This window comes from Leishmania braziliensis, chromosome 26 (genome assembly GCF_000002845.2).
Source record: "Leishmania braziliensis MHOM/BR/75/M2904 complete genome, chromosome 26".
Classification (NCBI taxonomy): domain Eukaryota; phylum Euglenozoa; class Kinetoplastea; order Trypanosomatida; family Trypanosomatidae; genus Leishmania; species Leishmania braziliensis.
Genome location: NC_009318.2, coordinates 789,627 through 808,746, shown reverse-complemented (window position 1 = coordinate 808,746; position 19,120 = coordinate 789,627). Strand labels below are relative to the sequence as shown.

The following is a 19,120-nucleotide window of genomic DNA, read 5'->3' as shown; positions in this document are numbered from 1 at the left end:
GGAGAGGGGTAGCGGAGTTGAGTGAGGCGCGGACATACGCGCTAATCCGTGACCGAAGGTGAGAGAAGAAGAAGTGCAGGTTTACATGAGTGAAGTTGGGGGATGGATGAGAAAGCGAGCGAGAGAGCGACAGTAGGGCTTTCGGTCTTTGAGGAGAAATAAAGCGCGTCAGCGGACACGACACCACAGAACAGAAAATGCGAGAGACGGCACTGGGACGATCTCTCTCCTCCCGGGTGGGTGTGGGTGGGGGTAGAGGTGAACGCTCACGTTCATCTACGGTTTGTGCATATGCACATCCACCCGCATACACATACATGGAGAAACACGGGTGCCTGCCATGCGCCTTGTTCTCTCTCCTCTCCTCAGCTTCTCGCGCTACTCGACCTGGGAGTAGTTGACCGTGTAGTGGCCAGGCCCAGGTGCAGAAGGGAAGAGCTGCAGATACCGCTCCGACTGGACCCGGTGACCGCGGAACTCGTGCGCCTTGGTGATCTGCTTCTCGAAGTCCGGCACCGACTTGACACGCGGGGTCAGGTAGTCTGTTGGATTGTACATCACCAAGGCGCCACAGCCCTCCTCTGCGGTGCGCGAGCGTGCCTGCTGGCGTGACACGGTGCGGCCGATCGACGGCGTGCCCTTCGCGCGTGGCCCAGTCAGCACATAGCCTGGCTCCGCGTTGTACGTGAGGTCGTGCATTGGCAAGAGGTGCATCGGCCTGGCCTGACCCTTGCCGAGGTCAGCCGTGCACCCCGAACGCGGCTTCGTGAGAGTCAGCGAGGGTACGTCGCCGAGCTCTGTGGCGTTCGGCGCGTGCAATGGCTGGTGACCAGGCGCGCGGGGGTGAATCACGATGGCGCGACTACGCCTCTGCGTCCACTCGCACTCCTCGGTTTCTCTAGGTAGCACGTCATTGCCGGCACCGCCGCCCATGTTGCGCATCGCCAGCTCTTCCCGCTTGGCTCGGCCGAGGACCTTACCAAAATCGCGGATGTGCGCCAGCTGCGTTAGGCCACCGATGAAGGGCTGCGGATAGGCTAAATTGCGCTCGACAGAGACGCTTGTATCAACCACGGCCAGCGTACGCGCCGAATCCGCGCTCGGGTCTCTCGCATGCGTGCGGGGCAGAAGCGTTACCGCCCGTTCCTTCGGTCGTGTCGCGCGTAGCGCCTCATCCACGTCCAGCGGTTCGCCGCGGGCGTTAGGAGGCGCTCGACCGTACCAGTGTGAGCTACGTCCAGTCGTCCGATCCATCGCCACTGTCCGTGTCTGGTTCGCCGCGATATCGCCGCACACTTCATACACCGAGCCTGGCACTCCTGAAACAAGCGGCTCCCTGCGGCGCTGCGTGGTAGGGTTGTCAAGCTGCACAAGGCAAGGCACTCGCTTCGTAGTGGAGCGCACATCGGGATATGGCCAGTAGAAGACATCAGGGGCGGCTGTGCCGTGCCCTATCTGCCGCGGCGACTCTGAGACAAACATGGAGCTGCCCTTGATATTCTGGCCGTGCGTGCTGCCGCCACGGTGTGGGGTAGCGTCGGCACCCGTGGAGTACGACCCGTGCAGGTTCACAGTTAAGCAGCAGTCCTCTCGCTGCGTCTGGCCAAAGATAGAGCCGCTATCGTCTGCGTCTTGTCGCGGGTTTGCCTCGTCGTGCTGCTGAGTATCCCTCACGGGAGCCTGTGGCGCCACGTAACCGCCGACGACACGTGGCTCGACGACGGTGTAGCGCACGTGGTACTGGCCGAGGCACGGCTGGCGATGACCGATGTGGCGCCGGCGATGGAGCTCGTTGCCACCCTTCCCACCAGCACTACCGACGGTTCCACTGTGTTGCGCGCCCGTTATAGCCGGACGACCTTGGCAGGTGAAGGGCCACGTGCCCTTGGCGGCGGTGGCCACCGCCGCGGTGCCGTCCACCTGCGGTGGAGACTTAGGGCTGTGCGGCGCCGCCTCCCCGCCTCCATCCACTGCCACTGCAGCCTCATTTACATGCGCCGCCGACATTGAATGTGACGCACGGGCTTGTCTGTAGCGCTGGCGGAGGTGATACGGGAGCGTTTCTTGGTCGACGAGCAGATGCTGCTGAGCTGCCTCGTCGCTTTGCACCGGTTGAACCAACGGAGCTAACTGTAGCAGAAGGTCTGGGTGGGGTGCTGAAACGTCGCGGAGAGCGGTCTGCTGCTCCGCCCTTAGTGCGTCTGTGCGGTAGGCGCGAAAGCTGCTGATAAGTTCGTAGTTGTCTTCAATAAGCCGAGTTGTATTGTAAGTCGGAACTGCACCAATAAGAGTGACGTAGCCGCGGTCGTCACCACCAATCCTCGTGCCGCCAAGGACCTCCGTGCCATCGTCAGCGGCGGCCGTCATAGATGGCGCCATCGTCGGCAGTGCCGGGATGAAAAGCTGCGACTTGTCAGCGGTGCAGCCCATGACCATGCCTGTCGCTGAGAAGGTGGAGGCAGCTAGTGGACGCGGTGCTGTACCTCTCACTGACGCCTCTGGAACACCATCACGCTGATCCCTGCGCGTCCCCGTTGCGCGCAGGTGGATGTCGTCGCACGCGACTTGCATCTCGTGCTGCAGCCGCATCTGGCGCTTTCGCTCACGCCAGTTCATCGTCAGCGCGCTCGGCTCCATCTCCGCTCCGCCAAAGCGCTGGTGCGACAGGTTGTTGTCCAGTGCACGACCGAGAGTACTGTGTGCGCTCTTGGCAGACTTGATCAACGAGCGGAGGAGACTCGAGTCATCTAGAGTGGCCGTGGTGCCGACGCCGTCGGCACGGCGGATGGCGGAGTCAAAGGTGTAGTCCGCCATGGACACAGTGTTCGAGCTTGGCGCACAACCTATGCTATTGCCTGCAGACAACAAAGTGTGGTAGTGAGTAAGCAACGAGGCAGAAACACGGACGAGGGGCAACTGCAAGAGCAAAGCAAAACGAACTGCAGCGGCAGAAGTGAGGGTTGGAGAAGAGAAAGGAGAGAGTCTCTGTGAGGGCTGCAAGGCGAAGAGAGAGGAGTTATAGAAGGAAAGGTGGCATCGAGAGAGAGAGAGCGAGAGCGAGACAGAGAGATCTGACTGTGATGGGGGTGCTGAGGACGTAACAGAGAAAGCAGTTTCCTGTCCTCCGCCCCTCTGCCCCTCCGCCCCTCCCCCCCCCCTGCAAAGTCGCGCGGGAAAACGTGCAATTTTGTTGCGTGCGCGGGTTACTCACGACTGGAACTGCCGCACTTCTTCAGAGCACTCGGTCTCTGATGGGGGAGAGACAGACACACTGAGAGAAAGAGCACAGCTGCAGACAGTCTGGTGCACACACTCTCCTCCTGGCAACAAGAGACCCGTTGCAATGAAAGGCAGCCGCACTGCTAACGTACGCGCAATTTGTCTCCCACCACCACCACCGCCACCGCCACCTCCCCCTTTCACACACTCTCCGAGTAGAAAAGGGAGTAGAAAAGTGAAATGGGTGCGATGTGCGTTGGATTGCGGGGTCTTGCGTGGACCTCTGGGACCACTCATACATAAATTATTACGAATGTAAGCACACACGCACACACACACACACACACACACACACGTGCAAACAGAGAGACAACCCCCGAAAAAAAAAAAAGGAAGGAAAATCGATAGCAAAAAAGGGGGAGGCACACGTGCGCAAGCACTGACGTGAGCTTGTGAACGGTGCTGACCACATGGGAGGAGGGGGAGAGGGAGGGGGAGAGAGCAGGGAAGCGTTGTCGTGCAGTGGAATGAATTCGGAATTGTATGTCCGTCACTGATTCCCCACACAGAGAGAGAGAGAAAGAGAGAGACACACGCAGGCACACGTACAACTGCACTGACTGCCCCCAACTACGTACACATACCAGCACACGAGCGTCACGTACGATTCCTTGAGGTACAGAAGGAGAGCAGAGTTACCAGTATCGAGGGGAAGCAAGAGGAAACGAAACAACATAGATAAAATCGAGGAAGAGGGGGAGGGAGGGAGGCCAAGAGGGGGGGGCGTCGAGGCACACGCACAGAGAGAGAACAGCGAGAAGAACAGTGAAACAGTGGTCCTCTCTGATCACTCTCCTTCACCCCCTCCTCTACCATCCACTCAATTACTTCCCTTACTCTCCCTCTCGTATGCTCTCACGAGTGCAGTTTGCACGATGCATCCGCATTGGCGGCCTTTTGTTATTTACTTCTTCATCACGCACTTTGGACAACACACGCTTGACTAGAAGAGGGAAGCAAGAGTGCGCACGACACGAAGGACGTCGGCAAAGCTGTTGTACATGGGCGCCGGAGCTATGGAGACCATGTCTGGGGAACACATGTCAATTATGACACCTTTGTCGAGCAGCTGACGCTGCAGCAGGGCGGTGTCGTCCGTCTCGGCAGCCCCACCGGCGCCACACTCATACTCTGACACAGCCTCTTGGCATAACTTCAGTTTATTTGGAAGAATGCGGAGCGAGAGCTGGGCGCCGCGCTGGTTCGGGTTTGCTGGTGTCACAACATCGATGCAGCCCGGAGGTATGAGTTCGCTCACAAGCAGCTCCAGGTAGGCTGTAAGCAGCAACGACTTCTGCCGGATCGCCTCCATCCCAACCGACGCCATCAGCTTCAGTGACGGCGCCAGAATCACGTGGCATGCCGCTGATGGAGTGCTAATCTGCAGCGGCGAGGCACCTGGCGCCGGCTCAAATCTGCGGTGCTCCGAGAAGCAACTCTTGATGTCACTGCTCCACAATCCGTTCAGGCACTCGAGCGGGATGGTGCAAGGCGTGTGCTTGTTGTGAACGAAAAGACCGCTGAGGCTGCCAGGGCCACTGTTCAGGTACTTGCATGTGCACCAGTATGCAAAATCGACGTCCCAGTCATGAAGGTGCAGCGGCACGTTGCCTACGGCGTGGGAACAGTCAACGCCGACGATGATCTTCTTGGCGCGCGCCGCCTTCACGATGGCGGGGATGTCGAACCACTGGCCGGTGAGGTATTGCACGGCTGACACAACGAGCACGGCCGTTTCGTCACCGCGCTTCTCTATCACGGAGAGGAACGCCTCCGTCGGGATGACGGTAGCGGGATCGCTCCAGTCCCTAGTGCCTGGTGCCGTGATCTTGATAACGTCTTCGCCGGGGTTCAGTCCGCGCGTCTCGAGTAGCGAGAGGAGGCAGTAGCCGTCGCTCGGAAAACTATGAGGTGCAATCATGAGCTTCCTCTTGCTACCCTGAGTGCGGTAGAAGGCGGTCAGGAGAAGATGTAGGTTCACTGTGAGGGTGTTCATGATGGTCACCTCCGTGTCCTTGGCACCGACGATGGCAGCCATGTCCTTGACGCACATTTGACCAATCTCGGGCCATGGCGTGGGCTGCATGCAGGGCCCACCCACCGCCTGCTCGCGCCACTTTTTGAGGAAGACCTCGACGGAGGCCTCCACATGGATGTGCTGCAGCCCCATGGCGTTCCCGGCACAGTAGGAGAAGGCGGTGCCATCGCGCATCTTAGGAATGTGATACGAGCTGCGGTGCTCACGAAGCGGGTCGACGCTGTCCATGTGCTCCGCAAAGCCGTCCTCCGTCAGGGCCATCCCGGTGGCACTGACGGTGCTCAAGAGCGTCTCTGCCGCTGCGTTGCGCATGGCAGGCTCTGTTTCCTTCGCTTAAAGTGACTCACCCTTCGCTCTTGTGCAGGCGTCTACCTCTCTGCCCTCCTCTTTAAGCGTGCGTGCAAGTATACCCGCTGACGTGCGTGATGTCCGTGGTGGCGGTGGAAATACCAGTCGCGCAGCCTTGACACCCAAGGAGCAAGAAGACGGAGTGCGGTTACTTCGTTGACGCTAAACACAGGCACGGCACAAAGCACGCAACTACAAAAGTGACGTTACACCATACACTCAGCCAAAATGCAGATTTTTGTGAGAGACTCAGAGCGGGAGAGAGAGAGAGAGGGGAGGGGGGCACGAGGATGGAGAGACATGATTGCTACACTGGGGCGTATGCGGTCTGAGCGTGTATAGCCTGTACAACCAAACAAGACGGAGAGACGGGCAGCGGAGGGGGTACTGAGTGCCTTCTTCTGCACTTCCCTCACATCTCTGCTGTCTACTTTGCTGTCTTTGCTGTGTACGCGACTGCCCCGAGAAATGAGCCCATTTATACCGAAGAGAAAGCGCAGCGGACACAAAGACCAAGCCTTGCCTCTTGGCCTAGGGCGGGCGTGTGGGTGTCATGGCCCCTGCCCCACCCCCTTCACCTCTACGGCTGTCGCCCTCCTTCGCACGCCATGAGGCGCGCTTTCCACGACTGCACAAGCCTGCAAAGGGGGAGGAGGAAGGGAGTTTTCGTTGAAGGTAACACACAGGGGAAGGAATCGTCGACCCTCTTCCAATCAACAAGACGGAGAGCCGCTACAAGAGGCTGTGGCACCAGCCCCACTCCCACCTTTCCAGTACCCGCCAGCCTCCAAAGGATGACCACGATACCAGCTGACAGTGCGGTGCAGCCCCTCTCCGAACGAGACCTGCTGCGTCCAACCCAGAGCCGCCAGCTTCTCTTTGTCGCTGCAGTATCGCGCATCATTGTAGGCGCGATCCGCTACGTAGCGCACATAGGAGGCATCGAACTCCGCACGAGAGGCAGCGCGCACTTTGTCGTGGTCAGCACCGGCGATACATGCGACAACTCGCTGTGCCACCTCGTGCACGGACAACTCCTCCTCACCAGCGATGTTGTAGACCTCACCGACAGTGCCGCGCACGAGGATGGTTGACAGTGCTCTGACCACGTCCTCAATGTAGAGAAAGCTGCGCTGATGGTGGCCATCTCCCTGGATTGGCAGCCGCTCCTGACGTAGCGCACATGTGATGAAGCGTGGAATCACCTTCTCAGGATACTGTCCGGGCCCGAACACATTGTTGCTGCGCGAGATGAGCACAGGAAGCCTGAACGAGTGATGATAGGAGGAGACAAGGTGCTCCGCTGCGGCCTTTGTCGCTGCGTATGGATTCGTTGGGCGCAGCACCGTCGATGTCTCGTCGGCTGGTCGCACTGTCGCTGGGGTTTCACCGTACACCTCGTCCGTGCTAATGTGTAAGAAGCGAGTCAGCTGGCCGTACTCCCGCGCGCATTCGAGTAGCGTGTGCGTGCCCACAACGTTCACCTTCGTGAAAAGGAGGCTCTTGGAGAAGCTGTTTTCAACGTGCGTCTGTGCAGCCATGTGAACAATGACGTCAATACGATGGGTGCGCAGCGCGTCCAGCACGAGAGTCGCATCCAGGATAGAGCCGGGGATAAAATGGTAACGGGATACCGGTGAACCGGCATTGGACGAGGGGCAGGAGGCGGCAGTAGTGCTCTGATCCTCTGACGCTGACGTGTCACCGCCCAAGGTTGCGCGATCGGCATCTCCGGTTGCAGAGAGAGCTCCAAGGACCGCGTCAACGCCCGCACAGTACTCGAGCGTGTCCAGGTTGAAGATGTGCACCGTTGCGGGAGCGTAGACAAGCAGATGGCGGATGAAGGCGCTACCGATAAAGCCACAACCGCCAGTGACAAGTATGCGATGGCCTGGCAAGTGATGGAGAAGGTCGTGCACGTGGGCTTCACCGTGCGCAATCACCAGCGCAGGGTGTTCGCTGAGGTCGGCGGTGGTGATCCTGGGGAGTGGCGCTGTACCAGCCTGGGGAGGCGTGCTCGATGACGGCGCATCAGCGTCAGTAACTGCCGTTTCGTTCGAGTTCATGGAGACTCCTCGACAGGCTTTTCGCAACTGCCGCTGTTGACAGAAAGGTAAGAATGAGATAAGGAAGGGGTAGTCACAATGACGGATGAAGCAGCAGCAGCAGCAGCGAGGTGTGACAGGCAAGTTAATCGAGACTCCCTTTTCGGCTGTACGTCGCTCCTGCCTATGCTTCCTCCCTCTCGCAACGTCTGCCCCCAATGTGGGTAAAGGGAAGGCTGTACTCGCCGAAATCGCTTCCACTACAGAGGCGCAAAGGGAGAAAGAAGAGGTGGTGGGGGTGGGGGTGCGTCTGTGAGGAGGGTGGGCAAGTGAGGGGATAAAGAGAGAAGTCCAGCGTGAGAAGTAAAGTGAGGCAGTCAGCTGAGACTTCGCGTCTTAGAGTATTTGCAGCGGCCCGGCACCGGCATGGAGCCTCCCCCACTACCCCATCCCCCCCCCCCACATCAGACGAGCGAGGAAGGGAATGGGGAGAACGAGGCTGTTTGCTACCACCTCCCGCCTCCGCAGCAGCGGCACGACCGGAAGCAGCGGCCGAATGCTTACCAGAGGTGAGGTTCGATGTGGGCGAAAGAAAGAGAGAGAGACGCAGAGGGAGAGAGAGCTGGTATGATACAGTCATGCCTTCTGCCATGCACACACTCTCTCTTCCCCGCATACATACGCTCACACATGTGCTCCCGTACTTCAATGGTGCGTGACAGAATTGTTTGAGTGTCTTTGGGTGAGAAAAACAAAGCAAAATAGAAAGAAGTGAAACGAAGACGAGCTTAAGCTCTCCGAGAAGTGCCGCGCCCCGCCTCTCATCACGTACACCAGCACATGAATACCCTATAGGAGGCAGCCGCGCATATTCGAGAGAGACGCCACATCAGTTTGCCTAACTCTTAGCCTCTCCCTGGGTACTCTCGCCTCGCGCTCGAACTCGCATCCCCCTGCGTTCCCTACTCACGGACCCTTTTCAGCCGCTTTGGAAGAGAGAAAATGTAGTGACATGGGGAGAGGAGAAGAAGAGTGGCGATTGACACGACTACGCGGATAGGTTGCATTCTCTATTACTGCTTGGTGCCAGCGTTCGTCTTGGCGTGCGAGCGCGCCGTCACGGCGATCTTCTTTACAGACGGGTGGATGGAGCGCTCGATCTTGTCGGCCTTCTTCTTGTCGTTCACGACCAGTGTGTAGAGGTAGCGGCTGCACCGGACCTTGAACTTGGTGGCGCTCGGGTTGCGCTTCACCTTCACACACCGCGCATCCTTGCGGGAGCAGACGGCGAGGAACTCCTTCAGGGTCTTGATCTCACGTGGCATAGTTGAAGAGGGAGAGGCGTCGACGACGGAAAGGAGCTGTACCGAGGTGAAAAGATTGCCAAAGAGAGGCGAAACAATGGGCCAGTGGGTGTTTGCGTGATGACGAAGAAGTTAGCAAGTGAGGAGAGAGGAGCGGTGTGGGGTGGAGGAAGGAGAAGTGTGGTGTCGGTGTCATGGCGAAGGAGAAGGCAGTTGGTTGGCACTTTGGAGACATGATAAAGAAGGGAACAAGTGCGCATATTTCTTCTAGCGCCACAGTCGCTCCCTCCAGATAGAAAGCTGAAGGGGCGAGAGAGGGCAGGAGGGGGGGTGTTGGACACCAACAGCAGCCACAAACGCACACACTCAGAGAGGCGAGAGAGGCATTTGTATGTGGGTGCGTGGAGGGTGAATGTGCATACATGTGCTAACTCTATAGAGCCCAGGAGGTGCGAGGAAGAAGAGTGCAGAAAAGGGGGAGAGCCAAGTCGCTGTAAGTATATAAGATCGGAAGCGAAAAGAGGCATGACGGCACACGCACCCAGACGCACAGAGCCAGGGACGTGTGCCTTCATGCCTCTTTTCTTGTTCGTTTCGCGGTTTCCTGCTGTCCGCTCCGCCCCTCACTCACTATGTATGTCTTGGCTCTCATCGACACCTGTCCCTGACGGACAACCGTGAAAGCGTCCCAGTCGCGCACCAAGCTACTTGACCAGGCCCGCCAGCTCGCGCAGCACCTCTTCGAAGCGGTTCTCCATCATCGCCCCCGCGCCAGCCGCCATGCGGTCCTGCTTGATCGCCTCGCCACGCTTCACAAGTGCTGCTTGCATCGCCGGCAACGTCCAGGTCCCGTTCAGTGAAAAAACACGATCGGTGCCGCGCAGCTGTGGCCGCGTCAGCACGCCAAAGTCGGCGAGGCACTCCACCTGCACAGGAAAGCCGTCAGCCCGCATTGCGGGGAAGTGCAGCTTCGCCATGAGTCGTGTGTACAGCTGGTGCACCTCGTGCATCTTCAGTGACAACGTCGGTACCGCGCGCTGAGCCGTCGTGAGACCCGCTCCTGGCGTGCGAGCTGTGCCGATGCGGCCACTAATACTCGTCGACGCGTAGGTGCGCGCCTCCTGTTTGCGCAAAGTGAGGACAACAATGCAGCTGAGGACGTAAAGTGTCTGCTCTGGTAGGGCGCCAATGTGTTTGTCGATGTCGCTTTCAACTTGATTGGTTTGTAGAACACGGAGGCTCTTAGCCAGCGTCATGACACCGGAGGACGACGTCGACGACGAGTGTGCTGGAGCAGGCGGTGCTTCAGCGGTAAGCAACGCAGAGGGTGCACCCCCGGCGCCACTGAACCGGGTCGAGGAAACGCCGTTGACGGCAGCAGCACCGGACGAAGACCGCGAGGTGCTTGAGACTGCAGTTGTCGCTCGTGTTGCCGCGGCTGCAGATTTACCGACGCTGTACGCCTCAACAGCAGCCTCCAACTTCGAGGATAAGTCGGCCATCGGCGTACTCCTTACGACCACAGTGCTTCGGTTGCCGCGTGCCATCGCCGTGGGCGTGGGCGTCGCCGTGTCAGCAGCAGCGGTAGTCTCGAGCTTCGCCTCAGCCACCTCCTGCCAGGCAACCGAGACAACACGGTGGCACATGGCGATAACCTGCCGGACATCGCCAGAAAACTCAAGGAGCGCTTTGCGCGCGATGTAATCGTACAGGCGCGGTTTGATGTCCACATCGGAGGCGCGCTGGTGCATGTGACCAGTTGCTGATGAGTGCGCTACGGTCTTACGCACCTTTGCGCTTCCTCTAGTGCTCTTCACTCCAGTGAATCGCGACGTGCAGCCGTCTGCGCCGGCGAGCTGCTCGCACCGCTGCAGCTCGGCATTGGCGGCACTGGCGCCAATCTCTCTCAGCCGTGCCTCGCTGTACGGTTGGAATAGCAACGGCTCCAACATCATTTGAGGCACGTGCACGAAGGTGCGCTGGTTTGAAATGAAGATCAGCGCCAGCTGTGCAGGGTGCTGAAAGGCGAGCTCTGCCAGCTGGGTGAGTGTTTTGGCACCGCCGCCACGCAGGTACTCCACCTCGTCGAGCGCAACGACGTGCAGCGCTGGCAGTCTCGCACACCGCACCGAAAGTGCAGGGGTAGAAGCGATGAGTGACCCAGCGCCTGCGTAATGAATGGCGTGGCTCCGGTTCGATGCTGTCTTGCCGATGGACGCAAGCCACTGGAGCAGCAGCTGCGTGGCACTGTCGTTTCGGGTGCATGTTGCCCGGATGCTGTCGCACAGCGCCTCTATCAAAAGTGGACCGCTCACATCGGCGCAGTTCACGTAGTGTCCAAAAAGGGGGTGGGACGGCGAAGCGGCGGCTGCAGAGGACGGTGCCGCCGCACCACTTCTGTCAGCCGAAAACACCTCGGGGTAGCGCATGCTGAAGTAGTCAAGGCTGAACGGCTCTGGTTGGGCGTGCGATACCGCCTCCTGCTCCAGCTCCTGGGTCCGCCGCCGCGCATTTGCGTTCCGCGTCAAGAGTACTGTGGCGTTCCTGTCCAGTTCCGCTGAGCGCCTGTTGTCCCTCTCCCACTCATCCGCGGCGCGACCGCGCTTGACACTACGCACCGGACTGGCAGCTTCCAAAACAGTGGCAGTGGAGTCGATACTGGAGCGACTTGGCCGGCCCGATTCGGGTGAAGACAAGGTCACGTGGGCATCCCTGATCGCAGTGACCGCGGTCAATGACGATGCGGAGGTGAGCGACGTGTCTGGCGACGTGGTCCGCGACAGTGCAGCAACCAGGGAAGTCGAGGACGACGGTGTGAGTCCGTTGGCGTCACTGGAGCTGCCGTCTTCCTCGGCCGGCAGCTGCTGAGACGAGCGTGGTGTTGTGGTAAGTGCGGTTAGTAGTGCTTTTCGAGCACTGCAAGGTGCTTTGACCGTGGCAGAAGCTGCATCATCACCGTTCGCTACACAAGTTCTCCAGCCGCGCTCTTCGAGGGTGCTGTGCTTGACGAGACTGCGTGCTTTGGCATCACACGGCAACACACGTGCCGACATGGCACGCAGCGCACGCTTCACAGTCGAAGTTTTGCCGCACCCACAACCGCCGCACACGAAGAGGGAGGTGTTCGTCTCGTGTAACAGCCGCCGTGAGACGTAGGCGACGACCGACTCGTATTCCGCCTCACGGCCGGCATGGGGGGCTTCTTCCAGCAACGTCTCCGAGTGGAACACCGCATCTGAAACGGGGGTGCGCGGATCAGCTTTTCCACTGGTGCGAGAGGGACGTCGTGCTGGTAATGAGCTAGAGTCTCCACCTGCTCGCCTTGCCGGTGTTGTGGCGACGGCAGAGCTTCGGGGCATTCTCAAAGGATGTTCTGCCCTAGCGAGAGCGGTCGGGGCGAGGAGTGGTAGACGATACTCGAGTGAGCACACAAGAGAAAAGGGGGAGAAAGTGAAATCCAATATGGTGTGCGTGTATGGAGGCGTCTGTTGTGTGTGTGTGTGTGTGTGTGTGGCTGTGCAGTCTATGGATGAGTAAGGGGAATGACTCTGTTTGTTCTACCGCTCCAAAACCCCTGCAAGGAATGCAAGGAGCAGCAAAGAAGCGAGAGTGTGGGTATGAGGGAAAGGATTCGGGAAGAGGAAGGATTTGGGCAACGGAATTGGGGGTAAGTATGTATGCGGATGTGGGTGTGGGTGTATGTGTGGGTGTGGGTGTGTTTGCTTCTCACGTGCGCACGGTTGGTGGTTTTCTTGTTTCACGTGACGACTGTCCGCGCCGGAGACGAAGCGCAGAAACCCCAGGCACCAGAATAAAGGAGAGAGAAAGAGAAGATGAAACGTCTCGCCTATTGCTCAAGCATGCGCATAGAAACGACGACGTCACTGGAGGCAATAAACTCTACCAAGCTATTGTATGGTGGTGGTGGCTAACGTGGGTAATGTGTAGGTCAAAATAAACGAATGCGAGCGGGTGTAAGGGTGGTTGCGCGCTCTTCTCGTTGCAAGTCTGTCTGGGTCTCTATGGTTGTGTGCTTGTGCGTTAGGTCTGAGATGGCGATGGTTGAGAGAGTGAGGAGGGTGGAGGAACAGAAGAGGTAAAGCCAAAAGTAAAAAGGGAGGTGCGGCAGCGGTGACGTGAAGACATCCTCAGTGCGACCGCGCGCCTTTGCGGTGGCTCCTCTGCTTATCGTTGTGCGCTGCGAGACGTGTCGTGATGTAACAGGCCGACTAGAAAAGAGAAGAGGGGAAGGGGTAGGGATGAGCGACAGCGTCCACCCAGGCAGCCGCACACGCCCCTCCCCCCACCCCCGCATTCACAAGAGTGGTAGCGTTGATAGACGGGTAGCTGGACGCCGGCAATCGTCTCTCTCTCTCTTTTGCTGCCTGACGAAGTAAAGAAAATGATGAGAACGAGAGGCCCCCTCACAGGGGCGGAGAGGGGGAAGAGGAGAGCGAGCGAGAGCCACCGCTGATCACACTCGCACACACACGTATACATAGGCAGAGAAAATAGTAGGGAGGAGGGACACGCAGAAGGACGGGGGCTATAGCAGCCGCCGCACAAGTGCATTCTTCACAGGACACTGGCTGATGTCTGTAACTTCCGTCCGTTGTGCCTCCCTTTGCCTGTCACCTTTGCCTCCCTCCCCTCCCCTCCCCCTCTCAGTCTGAAGTTATCCATCCGTAATCCTCTCGTTCCTCGCCAGGCACTGAGATGCCCACACCCCCACGCGCTACGACACGTGCTGCGAACGAAAAGGAAAGCGCGAGCACCGATGCACATCCATCGTCTCCTTTTCCCTGCCCCCCCCCCCGCCTCTCACCTACACTCGCCTAGTACACTGCCACCACATTAAACGCGGAGTAGAAGAGAAGCATCGGGTACAGAACTAGGTAGCGCTGCTCCTCCATCCCTAGCCCCTTCACCACAAGCGTCGTTCCGCACCACGCCGACCACGTCACCATCAGCAGCGTCAGAGGCAGCACACCGCGGAGTCCCATAAGCCACGAACCTACGGTGCACACTCCGGCGAGCAGCACCGTTGGGAGCAGGCCGTAGCCAATCATACTCGCAACAAACTGCAGAGGTACATCGCCGCGAGGCTGCATGAGGGAGAGGAGCATCTTGAAGAAGCCCACGCCGAGCACAAAGAGACCGTAAATCGCGCTGAACTGTATCTTTCCACGCAGCGACAGCAACACCGCTAACGAGAAGGCAAAGAAGATGGGGCCTGCCAGATCGGTGTCCTTCGCTACGTCGACACCTATTGGCTTGAAGGGATTCAGCACCGCACGCGCCTTGTCCAGTATACGCCGTGGAAAGATGCCAAGTTCCTCCAGTAACGGCAGGTCATCGTCGGGGTTGCCAAAGCGCACTTGATACGGTGGGCGCTCAACGATGGAGGCTGCACTGCCAGCACCAATTCTGGTGCCAGGGCCTCCGGCGCTGTCGTCCAGCACTGGTAGAACCTGGGCCATCAGACGCCCCAAAAAACCACTCGCCCCGCGGGCTCCACTGACGCCAGACATACCGGCACCAGTGATGCTCGGGCTGCCCGAGGCATCGTAGGCAACGGGCATGCGCGGGCCGCTCATATTGACAGGGCTCGCCATATATGGGCCGCTGCGCTGCACAAATGCAGCCTCCGGCAGCATTGCCCCACTTGCTGTCCCCTGCTGCAGGTTGCTGGCCGTCGAACATGGCACCGGCACTGCATATGGCTGCGGCTGTTGATACGTATGCCGGCGCTGCGGCCATGAAGACGGCGGCAAGGACTGCACTAAGGCCTCCGATGGAAGAAATGTTTGCTGAGCCAGTGGACGCGGTGAGCCCCTGCCGGCAGTGCTGTTCGTGATCGACCCGCCGCTACCGCCGCCTCCGTATAGCGGGTTTGACGTTGAGCTCCCGGCATCGCTGTTGTAGTCGCTGTTAACGTCAATGCTGTTACCCTGCCCGTGAAAGTAGCCGTACGAGCTCTGGTAGCCGGTTGCGTTGGCCGTGGCGGTGGCACCAGTGTGCTGCGCGGAGCGCCGAACAAGACCGGTGGCACTGGAGAGTGAGGTAGTAGAAGAAGACGGCGGCCGTGGGCCACCGAAGTACGCACCTGCACCGTTGTCACGACCTCCTGTCGGTGCAGACGGAAACTCGGTAGGGTGACCGTATCCCTCGTACCGCCGGTTCGACTGCTGCTGTGCCATTTCAAAGTTGCGCCGTCGTGGTGACGGTGTGTGTGTGGGCGTGGGCGTGCCCTGCGTGTCCTGCGTGCCAGCGGCTCGTTTCTCTGATGCAAAGGAGGAGGGAAGAGGCGAATATGTGCGTCTGCTTCCTCCTCCTCGTGCCTTGCTGGTGTTCGGCCTTGTCGCCAGTCTCCTTCACCGTGCGTGCCAGTGTGCAGTAGGGCGACTGTAATGCAGGAATAATACTCCTTTCCGCGCTAAAGAGAAATGGAAAAGCAGAGTCGAGTAAAAACAACAACACCAAAGATGTGTGTATAGCGCGCTGGTGAGTGTACAGGCAAGTGGTGGGGGTCGGGGTGGAGAAGGGCAGGCAAAGGCGGAGTACAAAACACACGCGGGTGGGAGAAGGAGGGAGAAAGACAGAGAAAGAGAGAGAGATGGGTGAGTGGGATACACGAGCATCCGCGCAGTGCGCTGTACTGATGCATCTGAAGAAAGTGGCTACGCCAGCAACTACCCGTATGAGCCCGACGAGGCAGCACTGGAGACTACATGTGCCCGCACCCTCTTGGGCACACATCGAGCGGGCACTGTGTGGTATCCTGCACTAAGCAGATTGTCACGTAACACGAGAGTCATAGACCTGGTGTAGCTCTGGCGGTCGTCGTTGCATCTCCATATTGACGATACAAGCGTGTGCGCATACTCCTGGGAGGCTCGGAGGCATCGAACGCGCTTTGTTTCTGAGGCCTTGGCCCTGCCACCTAAGGCGCTGATGGTAATGAAGCATAGGCGGCGAAACAGATTTACGTGAGGAATCAAAATCAGCAACAACGGCAACATTCACATACGCTGCACTCGCACGGGCAAACACGCAACGGGTGGCATCGCCTTATCCTTCCGCACTAAGCCGGGGCAAAACAAACGAAACCTTCACACCGCGCACGACCTCCCCGCACCCCGGTCACTGGTGCAGGGAGTAGGTCCCGATCACACTTGCAGTGCACCAGTAGTGCAAGGCGGCACGACATGAGGAAATCGCTGATATGTGCTGGCCAAAAGCTGCACGAAAGGGATAAGCACTGCTGCCAAGAGAAGATTCGGGGTTTTCTCAGTCAAGGCCCTTCGACTCGCCACTTTCAACCTCTGCCTGCGACGTAGGCGATGGCTTTGCACCTACGGAACTACTTAGGCTAGACGCACCCTCCGGCCCCGCACCAGCGGTAGCCACCGCGGCCTCCGCGCTCTCCGGGGCTGTGCCATCAGCCAGGTACACGAGCCACATAATCCCGTACCGTGTAACACGCGCAGCCCAGTAAGCCAGCGTCATCATGAGTGATAGCTCTCCTGCACGCCGGAAGAACGGCGGGTGGCCAAAGAAGAAGAGCAGCACTCCGTATGCGGCAATGATGCCCATGATTACCGACGAGAAGCGTGTCAGAATGAACTGAGGCGCGTAGCCCAACACGGAGGCGGTTATTTTCCTTGGGTCAAACATCGTCGCCTTCGTGCTATGCGAGTGCTATGCTTGGGTGACGACTCGCTAAGAGGTACCGCGAGGCGGTCACTTCAGTATGCGACACACACACTCAGAGAGAGAGAAATTGAGCTAAGAGCTCGTGTAGGTCGCACGGCATCCACAGATACTTATGAGCTCCTGGGTACTATGTTAAGCAGAGAGACGCCAGATGAAGCTTTGGTGGTGGCCAGGAAGGGAGGCCGACACCTGTGCTGTACTTCGCGTGCTCTGCATGCAACTCCGTGTCACCACGATAGCAAAGCACTTCTCTTCCTGCAAGGGGTCTGGGGTGAGGGCGGGGCCTTTGCTACGACGATACGGTGCACATGCATGTGCGTGGATTGGTGCTGTGAAAGAAAGGAGTGGATAGAAGGGAGTGGCATGAGGTGAAAGGTTCGTCAAAGAGAGGAAAGGGAGGAAGGAGGGGGCATGGGAAGAAATGAAAAGTAGAAGAGAAGGGCATGAGAGACAGGAAGAGAGGGGGGAGTGTGTACTCGTGCGTGTGAAGGGGATGCCAAGTCCAGTGCAACCGTTTTCCATCCCTCCGCCTCCTCCCCCCGTCCCCACCAGCTTCCACCTTTCACCCCCACAGCATCCTAGTAAGCCTCTCCTCAGAAGGGGTATGAAGAGAGACGACTTTCCCGTTGCTGCCAATCTATCGCGCCTAGCGAGGGAAATCACGTCGGCAGGAGGAGATCAGAGCGTCCGTGACCGTGAAGGAGAGAGCAACGAGACGAGGGAAGCAAAAGACCCAACGCGCATGCAGGTGTATAAAAGAGAACGAGCGAGAGACAAAGGAGAGGACAAAATAACACGAGTAAAAGCAAGCTCGCTTGATGCTGTGCCCGCTCACCCACTCGCTCCAGTACATATACGCACGCGCGTGGCCCCCACCCACAACAGCATCTACCGCTCACCTCTATTCATCTTCTTGGCATCGCCGCTCACAGCGGACCTTCTCTTAGCGGCGAGCATGACTCTGAGTCAGTTAGGCATCGTCATCCACATCTCGTGCGCGGTGCAGCAGCTGGGCTACCAGCCAGTCCATGGCCCCCGCCACCCCCACTCCATCAAGCGCACTCACCTCCACCACTCGCATGGTGATTTTACCGAAGCCGCTCCGTCCCACTCGGAGCTGCGCCTCCTCTGAGCGGGTGCAGTAACGTGAAGGTGACGTACCTACAGGCGGTGCAGCGGCATCAGAAAGGTGTGATAAAGGAGTGCTATCACCGCTGCTGCTGCCATGTAGCCTTTGTTGACTCCCAAGTACCCCGCTGGGATTGCCGCCATCGCCGCTATTCTGCAGTACATAGAAAGTGGGATTGGCCGCTAACTCGACCAGCTGGAGCGCTTCCTGCAAGGTTGCGAGCGATATGTGGGACACCTCGTCTGTCTTGTTGCTCAGCAGCAGCATCGGGACGTTGTGCAGCAGGGGGTGCTGCAGGAGTCGCGCGAGTAGCTCACGGTCCTGCTTGTACACCTCCTTTAACTCGTGTTGGGTGAAGTGATCACGCAGCGGCGATGCCGGCGACTCACGCAGGACGCGGAAGGGAAGTGTGCTGTCAATAACGTACACGATTCCTTGACTCTGCGCGTAGTACTTCTCCCAGAGGTCGCGCAACGCAGTTTGGCCACCGAGGTCCCGCAGCACCACACGTGTGAAGGCATCACTCGGGGCCTTCGCCATCACAGCCTGCTGGTGGGCGCGTTGCTCGGCCAGCAGATCCTTCGGCGGCAACGGCAGGGAGGCAACAGTCTGCGATGACAACTGGGGCTTCTTCAGTGTAACAGTCACGACGAGGGGACTAAAGCTGTGCTGCACCACAGCGTAGTTGAGCCCCACGGTTGGACGAATATCCTTCTGCGCCAGGTGGACTGCCGTGGCGGGAAGTAGAGTGCCAGGCGGCAATAACTGTTTACGCTGCTGGTGCTGCTGTGCAGATGTTGTGGATGAGTCCGCCACGGTGTTTACTCTTTCGTGGATCGCCTTCGCATCTCCGTTGCTGCTGGAGCGGTCTGCCGACAAGGGCGCCTGCTGCTGCTGCTGACTGTTCAGGTGAGATATTGCCTCCGCCTCGCGCTGCTGCGTGGCTGGAGTGTAGAGGAACTTGAGCTGCTCCAGCAGGGTAGACTTGCCAGCGCTCTCGCGGCCGACAATCAGCACATTGTACTCCGGGGTGCTAAATAGGCTGTTGTACACACCCGTCAGAAAGTGCAGCATTCATTCCAGAGTTGTGGTACGACAGCAGCACGCGCGCTCACACACACACACAGACGGAGAAGCCCAGACGAGTGCAAGTGAGGGGAGGGGAGGGGAGGGGGGGGAAGGTGGGTGAGAGGAGGAAAGTAGTTGTCACCTGAGAGACCAGACAGAGCCAAATTCAAAAGTGGGAGGATGGACGTGCGTT

At 58.8% G+C, this 19,120-nt stretch overlaps 7 protein-coding genes across 7 annotated transcripts; all 7 read right to left on the bottom strand.

The window, feature by feature from the left end:
• Nucleotides 1–378: 378 nt before the first annotated feature.
• On the bottom strand, nt 379–2,814 carry LBRM_26_2170 (conserved hypothetical protein; the record flags this gene model as incomplete). Its single annotated transcript, XM_001562397.1, has 1 exon — nt 379–2,814. One exon carries the CDS (start codon nt 2,812–2,814, stop codon nt 379–381), a length of 2,436 nt encoding a protein of 811 aa, XP_001562447.1.
• A 1,408-nt stretch (nt 2,815–4,222) lies between these two features.
• On the bottom strand, nt 4,223–5,629 carry LBRM_26_2160 (putative kynureninase; the record flags this gene model as incomplete). Its single annotated transcript, XM_001562396.1, has 1 exon — nt 4,223–5,629. The coding sequence occupies one exon, from the start codon at nt 5,627–5,629 to the stop codon at nt 4,223–4,225; it is 1,407 nt and encodes a 468-aa protein (XP_001562446.1).
• Nucleotides 5,630–6,378: 749 nt separating this feature from the next.
• On the bottom strand, nt 6,379–7,731 carry LBRM_26_2150 (putative GDP-mannose 4,6 dehydratase; the record flags this gene model as incomplete). The annotated part of the gene is made up of 1 exon (XM_001562395.1): nt 6,379–7,731. One exon carries the CDS (start codon nt 7,729–7,731, stop codon nt 6,379–6,381), a length of 1,353 nt encoding a protein of 450 aa, XP_001562445.1.
• A 1,052-nt stretch (nt 7,732–8,783) lies between these two features.
• On the bottom strand, nt 8,784–9,035 carry LBRM_26_2140 (putative ribosomal protein L38; the record flags this gene model as incomplete). Its single annotated transcript, XM_001562394.1, has 1 exon — nt 8,784–9,035. One exon carries the CDS (start codon nt 9,033–9,035, stop codon nt 8,784–8,786), a length of 252 nt encoding a protein of 83 aa, XP_001562444.1.
• A 683-nt stretch (nt 9,036–9,718) lies between these two features.
• LBRM_26_2130 (conserved hypothetical protein) lies at nt 9,719–12,373 on the bottom strand (the record flags this gene model as incomplete). The annotated part of the gene is made up of 1 exon (XM_001562393.2): nt 9,719–12,373. The coding sequence occupies one exon, from the start codon at nt 12,371–12,373 to the stop codon at nt 9,719–9,721; it is 2,655 nt and encodes an 884-aa protein (XP_001562443.1).
• A 1,476-nt stretch (nt 12,374–13,849) lies between these two features.
• On the bottom strand, nt 13,850–15,214 carry LBRM_26_2120 (conserved hypothetical protein; the record flags this gene model as incomplete). Its single annotated transcript, XM_001562392.1, has 1 exon — nt 13,850–15,214. One exon carries the CDS (start codon nt 15,212–15,214, stop codon nt 13,850–13,852), a length of 1,365 nt encoding a protein of 454 aa, XP_001562442.1.
• A 2,486-nt stretch (nt 15,215–17,700) lies between these two features.
• Nucleotides 17,701–18,933, bottom strand: LBRM_26_2110 (conserved hypothetical protein; the record flags this gene model as incomplete). Its single annotated transcript, XM_001562391.1, has 1 exon — nt 17,701–18,933. The coding sequence occupies one exon, from the start codon at nt 18,931–18,933 to the stop codon at nt 17,701–17,703; it is 1,233 nt and encodes a 410-aa protein (XP_001562441.1).
• Between the last annotated feature and the right edge of the window lie 187 nt (nt 18,934–19,120).